This window comes from Lepidothrix coronata, unplaced genomic scaffold, assembly GCF_001604755.1.
Source record: "Lepidothrix coronata isolate B3197 unplaced genomic scaffold, Lepidothrix_coronata-1.0 Scaffold297, whole genome shotgun sequence".
In the NCBI taxonomy this organism is placed as follows: domain Eukaryota; kingdom Metazoa; phylum Chordata; class Aves; order Passeriformes; family Pipridae; genus Lepidothrix; species Lepidothrix coronata.
The window spans coordinates 604738-620276 of NW_016690477.1; the positions used below are offsets into that span (position 1 = coordinate 604738).

At 44.5% G+C, this 15539-nt stretch overlaps 1 protein-coding gene across 2 annotated transcripts; it reads left to right on the forward strand.

Moving 5' to 3' along the window:
- The first annotated feature begins 1464 nt into the window (after positions 1 to 1464).
- On the forward strand, positions 1465 to 8077 carry CCK (cholecystokinin). 2 transcript variants are annotated; one of them, XM_017837222.1, is made up of 3 exons: positions 1465 to 1646; positions 3125 to 3382; positions 7280 to 8077. In XM_017837222.1, exons 2-3 carry the CDS (start codon positions 3127 to 3129, stop codon positions 7414 to 7416), a joined length of 393 nt encoding a protein of 130 aa, XP_017692711.1. In that variant the 5' UTR covers positions 1465 to 1646; positions 3125 to 3126; the 3' UTR covers positions 7417 to 8077. The 2 variants fall into 2 exon arrangements, with proteins under 2 accessions (XP_017692711.1, XP_017692712.1); XM_017837223.1 differs by lacking the exon at positions 1465 to 1646 and having other exon boundaries at positions 3122 to 3382.
- Positions 8078 to 15539: the final 7462 nt, after the last annotated feature.

Here is a 15539-nt window from a genome sequence, read left to right on the forward strand (position 1 = left end):
CCTGGACGCGGTAGCCACGCCATCCCTCTCCCGCCCGTCCCGCTCCATCAACACCGGCGCCTCGGCATTCCCCGCGCCTTCAGCTCGGCCACCGCTGACCACTAGCAGCCAGGGCTCCCCCGCGCTGAGGAGGTGCCGACAGGCTGGCTTTTCCCCACTCCCAGGCCTCGTGACACCCTCCTGCCACGGGACTTCGTGACTTTTCCGTGGATTTATTTCCCTCGTGCAGCTGGATCGCCCTCTGCCGGCTGCGGCGGGCAGGGCGCGGGCGGGCTGCGCGGGGCGATGTACAGCCGGCAGGACCGGCGCGAGGAAACAGGACGGGGAAGCAGTGCTGTTCTCCCTCCCAGGAGCCCTGTCTCCTATGGGTTAGGAGCACCCGCGCCCCAGCCGGCACTCTGCACCTCCGCACGCTCCGCGCAGCACAGGCGGCTCCCAGGGGAGCCTCGGTGTCTCAGGGCTCCCCGGCTCCCTTCCCGGAGAGGGAAAAGCAACCGGTGGGCTCACTTGCCCCCAAGCTGTAAATTTTAAGACACAGACTGGGCATGGTGACGCCGGAGCCCAGAGCTGGGTCCCGAGGAGCGGCTGTTCCAGGGGGATGCCCTGCAGGGAGGTTCGGGCGGGACCTTACGGATGCGGGAATTGCTGCCCCAGCCGGCCCTGCCCGTCCCGCTGCGGCCTCGGCGCGGCAGCCCAGGCGGCCCGAGCTTGAGGGGACTTCCTCCACCCCCCGAAAAGGAGGAGGCGGGAGGGCGTCCGAGGCTGCTGCGTGGACCTGGCGATGATCGCCTCAGGGAAGCACCGGCCCGGCGGAGGGCGCGGGAAGGGTTAAAGGTCCCGGCAGCGACCAGGGGAGATTGGTAGCTCTGGGGTCGGTGAGGGAGAACCCACGTCGAAGGCATCTCCATCCTCGGCTTTCTGAGGACATCGTCCTTGGCTTTATATTTCGCTTTGTCTTCTAAATAAAATGAGCGTCCCGTCTTCCTGAGCAGATTATTCGGGAAAGCTCCGGGGAGGAAGCGGGGGATGGAGTCGTTTGTGCCTCCGCGCTCAGGTCGCAGGAGGCTGCAGAGGGCGAAACACAACGCCCCAGTCCCCGCATCTGGCACAGCTGGGGAGCGCAGTCAGAGCGAGCCCGCCCTCCGCGGCCCGGGAGCGGATCCCGACGGCCGGTGCTGCCTGTGCCGGGGCATGAGCCCCACCTGAAGCCTCTCGCCGGGGCGGTAGGCGCGGGCATACCTCCGGTCAGGAGCATTTTTTAAATACCCAGCTGGAAGCCAGCCTAGGCTTCCAGCTCCTCCGTACCCAGCCGAGAGCGCCCGTCGGGGGCCGGTCCCGCGCGGAGCCCGCACACCCCCGCAACCAGCGCCGCTGCGGCGCCGGCCGGCGGAAGGAGGGAGGGAGTGCGGGGAAGCAGCCCCACTCCCCCCGCGGAACACACCCCCCCGGTGCCGGGCGGGGGGGCGATGTAGCGGGAGGCTGAGCGGGCGGCGGCCCCGGCTGCGTCAGAGATGTGTAAACACCGCCGCGGTGCCCGCCGCTATTTAAGGGGCCGAGGCTGAATCTCCCCTGACTTCCCTGCCTGGGCACACACGGGACTCGCTACTCCCAACTCGAGTCGGACCTTGGGAAACCGCAGCGGAAAGGTAGGGAGCGCCTGTCACTCTCCTCTGACGGCACCACTGCTGGGGCGGGGGGAGGGAGGCAAAGGAAAGGGGGATGCCTGGCACCTACCTGTGCGGCGGTTCTGAGGGCATCCCGCTGTTTGCCGGGCGAAAAGCACCGCGTCCGCCGGGGAAAGAGTGATTCCGGACGCTTCCGACGGGCGCGGTCCCCAGCGCGGGGCGCGGGATGCGGGGAGAGGTGGTCTGGTCGGCGGGGGGCTCCCCACCGGGCAGGCTGGGAAGGGGAACAGCCAGCGGTGGTGAGTTGTTGGCTTTGGAGTCGATAGCATGGACATGAATACATGTGTGTGTGTGTGTGTGTGTGTATGTAAAAAATACAGGAATCAGGGAGGTTGAAAGGATGCAGCTCACCTTCCGTTTCTAAGTACCCAGCCTAGATGGGTACATCACTAATAACCACGCTGGGGTGACCTTATGAGCTTCTTCATTCATCTCCTAACAATACTTTAAAACTACCATGTTTTATACATCACAAATGTTTTCAATCTAGTGTATGTGTTGGGCAAATAAACTTAATTTTATCCCCTTTTAAAATTAAAAGGTTAGGTTCAGTGTACTGTTAAAGCACTTAAATTGTTAAAAAATTTTCATATAGCTGGGATATTTCATGTGTATTTATAAATGGAAATGACCCCCATAGCATTAAGTAGGAGGTAGTTTGTTTCTCCTAATAACTGGGAGTAATTTCTCTGTTTCCAGAAAAAATAGTATTTCATCTTATGTGATAAAACAATTTAGTAAACCAACATTGTTTTGTTTCGTACATGTTAAAATCTGAATTCTCTGTTTTATATGAAGAAGATTATTAAGTTGCACTTTATTTTTTATGGCTTTTAACTAAACACCTTTTACCACCTCAGCTATTAGATCAAATGCTTTGGGGCAGGGGTGTTGAATTTTGCTTTTTCTTTCCTTGGGACAAGTTTTTGTTTTTACTTTTTGTTTATGATGAGATGAAACCTCTTGAACACTGAAGCTCAACTCAGTGAAGGTTGGTAGAATATAGGCTCTTCATAGGACTTGTCAAAACTGAGTACCTATAATAAGAGCAGGTTTTAGTACAATGGCAAAATACCGAAATGTTTGAATCCTGAGATTTTTTTTCACAGAGATGGATTCATCTCACTTAAGTTTTTATGAAATACAACTTCCAAAATAATAAAAGCAAATAAGAATTGAGTAGACTAGGGAGACATAGCATGCACCACACCAGAAGAAACAAAATTAATTAACTGTATCTTCCTTTTATCAACGGATATTTAGCTATTTATGTGCTTTGCAACTTAAGACAGATCCCACAGCTAGCTACATTAAAAAAAGCCCAACACAACCCCGATTTGCTCGGAAACCAGCACCCCCAACGGCAGAAGAGGTTAGGGACAGCCTACAAGGTAGTACATCTGGTTGTTTTAACAGCCTTTTGTTCCCTTCCTCCCCAGCAATGTACAGCGGTATTTGCATCTGTGTGTTCCTGGCTGTGCTCTCGGTGAGCTGTTTCGGACAGCAAGCCGTGGGCTCGCACAATGGGAACCCACTGGCTGCTGAGCTTGAGCAGAGCTTGACAGAACATCACCGGCATATCCGCGCCCCTTCGTCCACTGGGCCGCTGAAATCCATGGCAAGGCTGGATGGAAGCATCGACCAAAGAGCCAACATTGGCGCCTTGCTGGCCAAGTATCTCCAGCAAGCCAGAAAAGGTACTGGGTATAGCCTGCTCACTGTGCTACTTCTGTGTCGGTGGCATTTCCTGCAGGGATACCTAGGTGTTAAGATAACCCCCTCATCATCTAACATGATTCCTAGAGAAGACAGGATTTAGATTTTGCCTGATTATTCCTGAAGTAGAGAGCTTTCCTTTATTTACTGCAAAACTCCTCCTCAAAAAAAAAAATTATTTGTACATAGCAGCCACTGACAGTGTCATGTACAGGCAACTGAGGAAGATGTCATCTACCTGTCAGTCTATAGTCCAGCTTTTATTTTTAACTACTATTTTCATAGTCTTATTATTTTGTTGGTATTTTCAGTATATCTCAGATAAAATAATTACATTTTCTTCAAATTTTTTCATTTAGCTAAACTCCTCTCTCCCCTTTTTAAATTTAGAAGAGCAGGAAAACTTTACTGAGCATAAATACAGACCAAATATCTAGCCTCACCTCAACCAGAAATACCCGTACCAGGGAAATCTTCTGAGTATTGGATTTTTCATATATTTGTTCCCAGAGGAAATTACAAAAGTGTGAAAGCTTTTGATACATCAAAATTCATGTTTATGAGTGCAATAACTAAAAGCAGTGATAAGTAAAAGCACATTTCCTTCAAAACATGTCAATTACTGATAGGGTTTTGGTCTCAGGCAGCCTGGGAACGCAATTTTGCAGTTACTTAAAACCTCCATGGCACTGTGTAACAAGGACATGAAGCACCAGTAGAGTAATGGTATTAAAGGGCTTAATTATTATCATGAGATTTATTAATTACTTGAGGGAACAATTGTATTACATTAGAGTAAGAGTAAAGCTGTCCCTGCTGACATCTTGTAGTGTATATTTTATACAAGCCGAAACACGTGCCATCTGTGCTACTAGTAAAAATGAGGGCTCAAAATCATTGACCACTGAAACTTGCCCAAGAAAACATTTTTCCTTTTGAACTGGCTCATCTCTGTATTGCTCTGTATCTCAACAGAGTAACACTATGGGCAGTTTGACTTCCAAGCTCAACAAAAGCCACTACACAAAATTTTGTTTACTTGTGGAAGTTTCACTCCAGTCTGTCCCTTGTACTACAGGGAAAGAGGGCATCTAAGAAGGAAGGAGGACTTCAAGAGAAGCCAATAATTAGGATTACCTGGACATACAGACATTGAGAAATTAATTCACTCCCAGCCCTAAACTGTGCTTAGGATAAAGTTCACTTTATATAAGGAAGAGCTTTCTCTGCTCCTATGTCTTCACACAATGCAGATCATTTAACCCTTGCCTCTTGATAGCTTCATTGCTGACCTCTATGCTAGGCAAAGCCCTATGCTTATCTTTGGTGGTCTGCAATTAAGAGATGCTACGTGCATTTTTATGCATTACATATGCAGCCAGACACACTCACCTGTGTACACAGAACAGAGACATATTACAAACAACAGAAAAAGAATAATTTTCAATGGAGCCTGAGAGATTTCATCTTATGTTAGCAATTTGCACAATATCCATTAAGGAACTTCTTTTAGCAGTTCATACAATTTAAAGGAAAGAGAATTCAGATACGAAATTCGTTAATTGAGTGCTACTCTTAAAAGCTGTTATTGAATAAGGATGTTATTGCAAGGAGTCTACAAAGCAGAATCCTTGTTACCTTTCCCCAGTTTAGTCATTGTTGCCCACCTACATGGAAACAGAACACTTTGTTCTAGTTTGTGTATCCATTATATACTCTTAAGTACCTGGCTGACATTTCCAAACAGTTTAACCAGATGAAGTGGAAAAAAATCCCTTTGGATTTAAGATGTCTTTTTGATAAGTATTAATACGAAGGAGAATTTTCTAAATATGCCTTATTGACATATATAATTAACTCTACGAAGTGTCTGCTAGCAGATGATGGAATCCTTGTGATGTGACTAGGCCAGCTGGACTCTGGTTTGTAGATGTTGCTCATTAGAGAAGATTCAGAGGGACAAAAACTATTTACTTAATTTATAACGATGCGTACAGTGTTCCCATTGGAGCATTATATTATCATTTAACATGAAGGTTCTGGGCAGCACTTCAGAAATATCTGCAGAACACTCTGTATTAGTCACTTCCAACCTGTCTAAACCATAACACTCAGTAGAAAATTCCATCTAGGGAGGAAGAGAGTCTGGGCTTTTGCTAGTGTCACCAGACACCAATGGTGGCATTTGCCCTTGTGATTCTGCAGTACCCACAGGAAATCTCCGGTAGTCTGAGAAAAGGTAATTAAGGTGCTGGTAAGAAATAAACACTGTTTGTGACTCAAGGTTTCAGTTATATTCCTCTGCAGGCTTTCAGCATGAATCTGGCATGAGAGATGGTGTAGCTATCAAGTCAGCAACATGCATATTTACTATTGTCTAAGGAGCCCTTGCTAGACCAGAGCATAATGGCACCAGGGGAGCCTTTACAGCCCACAGGTCACGGCACAGGCTCAGATGTCTCTTAAGCACCAACATCTGAGTGATGGTTCTGCGCTGTCTTAGCCCTGACTGGTTATAATGTTAAGGAGCCATTAACTTAATTACATTTTTTTGAATTATGAATGTGAATTTCTAGGGTTTTTGAGCATTTAATGGTAGACATTCTTTTCTAGAGATAATGAAATTTGTTGTAATTTTGTTCTAGGTAAATGTCTTACACACGGCGCTTGTTCTGTTGTTTCTGTACCTTCAACTCTCCTATCACTCTGCAACCCCTAACAAAACAATGCAGTTGCTTTATGTTTTAGTGAGTCATGTTCATTATAAATCATTACATGAGGAAGACCTTGAAATATAAAAGCACAGAGTCCCCAGGGTTTCTTCAAAACACAAGAAACTGTAAGCAAGGGAATTGTGTAGATTTGGATCTGTGAGATTTTATTTGGGCTTCTCTTTCTTTTTGATCAGTTCAAGTATTCCCCAAGCCTCAGTCTGCACTGAGTATATTGAATCTGTTCCTCACTCAAGGCTTAAGATAATCTAATTATTGGCATGTGTCAATTTTATCTGTTTTCAGGGAGTACAGACAGAAGTAATTTACCTTTCCCTGCATTTTTAGTTACATCATATAATGATGTGAAAATAGAGCATTGCAGGCCTTTTTTTAAAGCATAAATTCTCCTTGCAAATAATTTCTCTTTGATGCCTTAAGCAAGGAAGACAGAAAGGATAAGGCAAGATCATAGATCAGCATCTGACCTTGCTGTGAACAGAATTATGAAGGATTTGGATAAGCTGTTAAAAAATCACGGACATAGTAATAAGCCCTGTATTATTCCAGCAATAGGTATCTTTAGCTATAAATTCCAGATACAACTTTCTCCATTTTAAGACTATTCCCACTTTTCCACAAAACCTGGGATTGATAACTTTACCCTGCTTGTTACTGAACTTGCACTGTACTTACATCCTATATCTCTTTAAGCAACATGAGATTGTGGTGTCTCAGGCTTCAGCCTGCTCTCAAGAAAAGGGTTATTTTCCATCTAGATCAACTCTCCCAATACCAGCAAGCAAGCATAGAGCCTTATAAGGAAGAGCCCAAAATGGTTTTGGGCTCTCTAGTGAAAAAGGAAGGAGAAAGGAATAATGCACCCATACTCCTTCCTGGCAGACAGTAGCACAATGCTCCTGCAGCAGGAAGGAGAAAATGATCTCTTTATTTTGCAATAAAAAAATCCAAGCCACTTTCAGGACCTTACCAGTAATATTTCTCTTGATGTTTTCCCCAATGACACAATACAGACCATGTAATATAACTGTTATATCCAAGAGCTTCCATTATTGCAGGCATCTGAGTACAAAACAGATCAGAAAATGGGTGAACTTGCATAATATGTCCACTTACTCTCTGCTCTCCCAAACATTTTTTCTTAAGGTTCCACTGGAAGACTCTCAGTTATGGGAAACAGGGTACAGAGCATTGATCCTACTCACAGGATAAATGACAGAGACTACATGGGCTGGATGGATTTTGGACGCCGCAGTGCTGAAGAATACGAGTACTCTTCCTGAAGAACAGCAAACTATAGTAACAGAAAATCACACTCCCATGTCTGTACAGAAAGAGAGAAATCAATTTGTTGTCCTCTTCAAATCAGTGTTTTAAAATATTTAAAATCATGTATCTGATGTAAATTTTTCTGTAAGACTATTCAATGCAATATATACATATGCAGAATTTTCCAGAAAATGTTTTCTTTCTTTTGTGGTTTCTCATACATTGATACTATATTAAAATGATTTCACTTATCCCTTCTTGTCCTGTCACTGCATGTTGCTGGTGTCTTATTATAAAGAGAGGCAGGAAAATGCCTTCATTCTGCAATGTAAATATATTCCATGTGTTGAGTAGTCAGACATTATCCCTTTTTCAGAGAAAGCTTGTGTCAGTCCCAGTAGCTTTGAACTCTAGGGAACTTGTTCAGATATAAACACAGCAGCACAGTACTGCCAGAAGATACCAGCTAAATTCATGGCAACCCCATTTGAAAAGGACTGAGTTACACACTGGCCCACATGTTTGTAGTGAATAGCCAACAGTGCTGAAACTAAAAGAAAAAGAGGAATGACACCAACATGTTTCATCTTCTTGGCTTATTTATTTTCTATTGTGAACTCAATGTGAAAGTTCTGCTGATGGCTGCGAATCACAGAATAAACAGACCATTTTCTGCTGTGTGGTGAGCCAAGCATTCATTTGGGGAGAGGGTGAAGACAGGTCCCTGAACAGAGCAGGTGAACCTGAGGGGGAGGAGATATTGGAGCAGTCTAGTCACAGTATCCTGAAAGGAAAGAGGTAGCTCCCATCTATCACAGAGGCAGACTGAGTTGGCTGTTGCCCACTGATGTGAGGAGAAGGAAGGAGGTTGTGCTCAGCCCTTACCGGGCACAAAGCAGGGCATAGAGCCCCACGTTCACAGCTGGGAAGTGATCCCTGCTTGCACAAAACCAGCCCCCTGCCTGTGGGCAGGCTGCATCAAGTGTTCTACCTGCACTCTCCTCCTCAACCACACGTAAGCAACCTCTCCTGCGGCTCCTGGGTCTTCTTCAGCAGCTGGATCTCACATCTAAGCAACTCCCTAAACTGAAAAAGGAAGTGACTTTTGCATCGCATATTCCACACGGTTTCTCCTGATAGTGTTCACTGATACAAAAAGGAAACTATTTGTCACATGCTGGAAAGCAGGTGCTTGCCAAAGGAAAGAGGCAGGTGAACATTTCAACAGCAATTTCTACAGCAGTTAATAGGCAAATACAATGCATAGAAAACAAGACACAGAAAATACTTGCACTAAACAAAAATGCTACTAAACCCAAGAAGACCGAGAAACAAACAAAAATGGTTGTGGCAAGGGCTGAGCACAAAAACGCTTCAAGGAGCTGTTCCCAGCAGCAACTGGGAGAGCAGACAGCACTGCAGAATCTGCAGTGAAAGGGAGACTGCAGTAAACAGTAACAGCAAGTTTTCTTCTCTAGTAAAACCAAATATCCTTTTTTTGTGTGTGGATCTTGTCTTGAATATATGGAGCTGCTTTTCTTCCTCTCAAGGTCCTTCCAGTCAACCACTTTCCAATCCACCTAGTCTGGCTTTTTTTGGTTCCTTTTCAAGTGTAATGAGTCTCGAAACACTTGAACTCCCCTTGGTTTTGATTATTGTTCACAGGAAAACAGACCAAAGTGCCCATTTTTGCCAAAACTGTCAAACAAGAGATTAAAACCAATCAATCAATTTTTTTGGTCAAACTGAGGAAAACACAAATAAATAAATAAAAATAGATTCTAACATTTCCCACTAGTGATGCTTCCTTAAAAGTAACTTGTGAGAAAACCAAGTTTCTGCTTTGATATTTTTTAAAACAATGTCAGGAAGTTCAAACAACAATTTAAAATGTTTCCATCCCTGGCTACTAAGTATGTAATATTGTAATGTTGCAGGGGCACTGGAGCTGGGTGATGTCACACATCAAGCCTTTCTACTGTAGGACGCTGTCATTAGGAGAAACTCCAAACATTTTCTTTTCCTTCCTACAGGCAGGCAGATGGAGGGGCAAAGATGTTCCCTCCCATTCGTCTCTCTTCTGAAGGTCTCTAAAAATGTCTATGAAAGTGCAAGGCCCTTGGTGCAGTCAGGTGATGCTTTGGGGGGCTTTTACACATTGCTCCCTCAGGACAGGGGCATCTTTTCCTTGCCTGACACACAAAAATGGTTTCACCACCTGGCTGCTCACAAGGCTCCCAGGTAAGAAGAGATGCCTGGCCCTGTTCTTTGTGGTGCAAAATTGCACTGCAAGAAAGACCACAATCCCCTGTGCAGCTCCAGGGACTTCACTACCCTTTCAGTGATCAAGATTGTGCCTTTCTGTATCCCCAGGAGGTGAATAACTTTCAAGGCACCATTTCCAAGCACAAAATAATGCTTCCACTCCTGCCAAGCCACCCCCACTGTTGCATTTGGCCAGGCATATGCTCATTTTAAATCACAAAAATGCCCATTATAGAACAAGTAGTTTCACCTGTGAAATCTGCTATTTCCTTGTGATACAATTGCAAACAAAGTTTGTCTGGTTTTGAAAGTGAATTTTTTTTGCAAGAAAATGCTTTTTTTTTTTCTTGCCAGCCCATCAGTAGCATGACATTTCTATGTAATCACATATGCCACCATTCTTAGATACCAGAGAGCTCCAGACAAAACTTGGTCTAATTTTTTTATATAGTTGCTGAACATGCCAGTATTAATATTTAAGCTTTATCAGTACTATAAAGTTGACCAAGGGAATAATTGAATAATAATTGAATAATAATAATAATTGAATAATTTAATAGTAGAATAGCTTCAGTTGGAAGGTACTTTTAAAGGTCATCTAGTCCAAATTCACTGCAGTGAGCAGGGACGTCTTCAGCTAGATCAGATTCCTCAGAGCCTGTTCCAACCTGGCCTTGAATGTTCCCAGGGGTGGGTCATCTACCACCTCTCTGGGCAACCTCTGCAAGTGTTTTACCACTCTCATTGTAAAAAACTTCTTCCTTATGTCTAAATAAAGGGACTTGCAGTGACTTTTCAGTCTCCAAATGGGGACTGAAAACATACATTCTTAATTCTGCCAGAGCCCCTCTTTACCACCTAATACTAAGCTCAGGACTAACATGGTTTTTCAGGTACTGCTAAGATACAAACTTGTACCTGCAGGTGACATCTCACAGGAGTGAGTGTTAAGAAGTTTCGGGGAAATTGCAGCAATTATCAAGAGGCACAGTGGCTCCAGGATCTTGAAGATAAGGGGGAGCTGGCTATTAGCGGTTCAGCAACATCATCCTCATCCTAAAAACATCTGTCACCTGCTCCTCTGGGAGGAGAGAAATTCCCCAGGTGAGAGAGGGTTTTAAAGCCTGCTGAGACACCACTCACCTTCCAGGTGACGTGGGGGTGCTAACTGGAGCTAAACAGAGGGGGCAGCAAATCTGGCAAATTCAAGCAGCCTTGTTAGCTGCAATGCTCATCCCAGGCCCTTAGTGAAGCTACTCTCCAGATTGCCCTGTTTTAACACAAGGGAAATGGCAGCTTTAGGGATGGAGGCCCTGTAGCTGGGTAGGAGCTCCTTGTGTCCAGCAACAGCTTTGGGCTGAGAAGTGCCCCTCAGATTTCAGCACACACAGCAGCACGTTGGCACAACCTCCTGGTGCTCATCTGGGAGGTGAGATTTCTGGCACTGCCAACTCTCTGACATTTAATTTAGCCTTGCTCAAATTCGTCCTTATGAAAGCATGTGCTAAATTAACACTGGGAAAATAGCAAATCCATACCTTCTTGCATTTAAAGTCAGTTTATTTTCTCTGTGCACTTGATTCATTTAGTTCTGTTCCAGCTTTATTAACTTAATTTCAGAAGAGGTGCTGGGCAAATCTCCATGAACAGAGGAGCTTACTGCCAACCCCACATAAATGAGTGAAGAAGAGCTTGTGGCTCTGCTTTTGCAGAGTTGTGCATACACGGGAGCTGTGAAAAGAGGGCAGAAGCAGCAAGTGCTCTTGTGGAAATGAAGGGAAACGCAGGTAAGAGAGGGAGCATCCATTCCCAGGGAAGGGGTAGTTCTCCCTCGGAGCTGGGAGGGATATGTGCAAGGGATGCCAGTGCATCCTGAACAGTCTCATCTGACCTGGTATTTCATATAGGAACACATGTGGATTCTGCTTTGCTCTCCCCTGCTTTGCTGCATCCATCCTTGCTGTATGTTGGCCAGTGACACATCGCAGCCAGATGTTCCCAGCTGCAGCCCAGCTCTGCACATTTCAGTGAGCCGGAGAGCAAACCAGGCAGTCCCTCTCCAAGGCCTGAGAGGGGGAATTTACAAGTCAGACAAAATGAACATTTCAACATCCTAGAAGAGCAGTGAAAGGCTTCCCTCTGTGTTTGATTTTTGTATCCCCCAAGTTCACTAAAATTCTCTTAAAGAAAGAAATAAATCTGTCTGTGTGCTTGTTAAAACTTCAGTAGTTTCTAAGTACCTGTGTCAATGTATTGACAATTGGATTCAGCACAGCTTGAAACCTATTTCAGCAGGGCAAAAATCTCTGTAATCTTTTAAATACAAACATTATTGGCTTCTTGAGCCATTCTCACATGAAAGCCCACTGCCTACATTACAGCTAAGGACATTGCTAAACACCGTTAACTTTCAGGCTTTTTATTATTTTTCTTACTATTCTGTGCTCTCAATTGGCTTGTTAACCGAATTAAAGCAGGCCAGAACAGCACCCAGCAAGATGCCACAGCACAGCTGAACAAGGCTTCAACATGAACACGAGCTATAGGCAGTAGATTTTATTTGTACCAAAGGAAAGCAGGACACATCTCACTGACATTGTTGGACTTTTCAACTCAATGAGAGCTGCCAACAAACGTGTTCTGGAAGTTGGGAGGAACTCTTAAACCTCTGTGCAGAACAGATTATGTTGTGGGGCCATCCAGTGCTTTGGACACATGCAAAAGGAAGGGGAAAAGAGTCTCAAAAGGCTGAAATACCAGTCTTGTCTCTCCAAAGAACATCCTGTGTATCCACAACCCAGTCTTAAGACACACAGTCCTCAGCACCTCACCCTGCCCTCACCTCCAACCCAGTTTTCAGAGGTGGATGACCACATTCCTTGCAGTAGTAAGGTGAAGATACATCCAGAAATGTTTCTGAGATACTTGGATATTGCAAGGACGGAGGACTGTTTCACAGCAGAGGCACCAATTTATCAGCCATTTGGCTTTCCAAGGTTTAGTTTATGCAATTGTTCTGTTCTGCTTTGAAACTGGTCAAGTACATTAAATACATTGGCTGAGTTTCCAGATTCATGCTGCCTCAGCTACCCTGTGGTGTAAATTACTATCCTGAAGGAGAAACTAATAGACTCCCCAAATATTAGCATTGTTTCCAGAAACAGAAACTGTTCTTCTTCCAAAATCCACTGAAATCTCTAGAGTGAAACATGTCAGAGAGAACAGTCCTGCCCTCCAAGAGACTTCCTATCCTTACACAACCTCCAGTTGCTCCTTCCGTACCTTGAGGAGTTTGACCTGACTCAGTTTTGATGCCCCTTGACTCAGAGGGCTGCACGTATTCCCTCTTTAGTTTGCCTTTGGCCTTCTTTGTTCCATCAGTTTTCCTTTCTCAGGAGCACAACCTTGAAGCCCAGTTCTTTTGTAGGGCCTTCAGTGATACTAAACCTCTGAATTTTCATGCTTGTTTAAACTCACCTTTCCTTAGAGCTCCAGACCTTTGGGAAAACTGAGTTTATAATTCACCTTCAGAGACATGACAGCCTGAAAATTGCTAAATCCACATGCACTCACTTATTAAACACCGCTGCTGTTCACTTACCTGGCACAGAAGATGCGTATCTCCAAACACAGCACTACATGCATCCTTCTGGATACTTTTTAATAAGTCATAAAATTACAGTATTACAATGAATTTGTTTAAGCCCTGAAAGAACATTTGAAAGCATTTATACAACCAACAGCTCTCTCTAGAAACTGGTGCAGGAGTTGGGTTTCTGCAGGGCTCCCCAGCATAGCAGCAGCCAGGCTGACATAGAACCATACCAGGAAATGCATTTTGCTCAGCTTAATTTTCATCACTTGTACTACTGCCTTACAGTAATCAGATAATTTTACCTTCCCATTTTCTGTTGCACATTCATTTCCTTTGCCATTCCCAGCTCATACACCACTGTCACTTGTTCCCTGATTGCATCATCAACGAGCTCAGGGCTTGAGCTTCTGACCAAGGCAACAACTGGAGGGATCCAGGAATTGGACTTGCAGGGCTGCATCTTCACTCCCAAGGGCCCAGGAAGGTACCATGAGGCTATAAGCATCTGACTTTGTTCACTGTAATATCCAGATAAAACACATAAGCTTGTAAAAAAAGGATTTATCTTGTCTGAATTATTCTTCAAAATCTTATTTTTTAGCTATAATAGGAGAAAATATCTTCCTCGTAATGCTCATAGCTTAATATTACAGTTTTGCAATGAGACATGCAGGCAGAACTTATTGCAAAGCACCCCAATTTAGGTGGGAGTCCTTCTATGGTTGTATTCTGCCTGAGAATACTTGCTTTTTAAAGGGGGCAGGACAGATCCGGTCCAAATGGTCCAAACAATATCCTGATACAGTATAGCCTGGAGAGAGACTTTTTACAGAGAACTGGAGAGGGACTTTTACAAAGGCATGTAGTGATAGGATAAGGACTAATGGCTTTAACCAAGAGTAGGTTTAGATTAGATATTAGGAAAAAATTCTTTACTGTGAGGGTGATGAGGCACCGGCACAGACAAACTTTGGATGCCCCATCCTTGGAAATGTTCAAGGCCAGGTTGGATGGGACTCTGTGCAACCTGGTCTAGTGAAAGCTGTCCCTGCCTATGGCAGGGGGGTTAGAACTAGATGATCTTTAAGGTCCTTTCCAACCCAAACCATTCTATGATGATTCTATGACTTATTGTTAACAGAATGCGGTTTTCTCCAAGCAGAACTCTTCTCTTTTTAAACCTTAAGCACTGACCTTCATTACTAAGTCCCACAACAAGTATTCATGAGGGCTTCCCTAATTGCAAGGTTTCCAGATTTCCCTCCTATTTCACATGTACACACCCTTCTGTAAGTTAACTGAATCCCAAATCCTACTCATGGGAAAGCTGCAGGCACCCTACTTATCAGCCTCAGCTCCCATCTTCCCCAGATTGGCACTTGCTCTCCTGTCCCCAGGCAAGGAGAGCCACATGCACAGTGCTTGTCCTCCCTGGATCCCTCCCATTAACTTCCTGATCATGAGTTTCCCCCAGGCTTGGAGCTGCGTAGAGAGAAAGGATGAGTCTCTGTACTCACTGACACAGTACCTGGATGTGCCCAGCATGGCATCAGCCTTTCTCACAGCTGGTGTATGGCACTGTGTCATACTAATGCAAGCCCTTCACAAGTTCATTTTGGCATTACTGCTATCCCAAATTCTCTCTGTAGCAAGTATGTGATATAAATGGTACTATTTTTCTCTAAACCTCAAACACACATCCCTCTCCTCAATGTATGAGGCTACCTAATCTTTCTAGGAATTATTACCTGACTACTCCCTCCTCCAGGGAGCTTTTACCACTACTTAGCTTTCACCATGTGTGAAGTTTTTTATTTCTCCATACCTGGTGTTTAATCAGTGTGCTGTTCCCTCCCTCAGTAGTGAAGATTCTAGGTAACAGCAGACCTCACCTCTGTCTCAGCAGGAAAACACAGGGCGTTTACTCCTTAACTTTGTACTTTCACATTTTGTTACTACCGGTTTTGTATCATATTAGGCTGGAGAATCCACATGCCTCTCCCCCTCAAAATACAGAAACCACACAACATCCAATTCTGCTTTCTTGGAATTCAAATTGAAATAACCCCCCACATTTAGTTCTATGCTCTTTGTTTTGACCCAAACTTCACCTGTTCCAGCTATCTGAAAACTTTTCAATCATTTCTCTAAGAATTTAAAAACTAAACCTGGTGATCACCTCTCAGTTTGCTTTGACTGAGAGATGACAGCAAGGGATCACGGTGGAAGATTTATCACCTTAAAAGAACGAGAAAAAAGTTGAATAATACACAACAG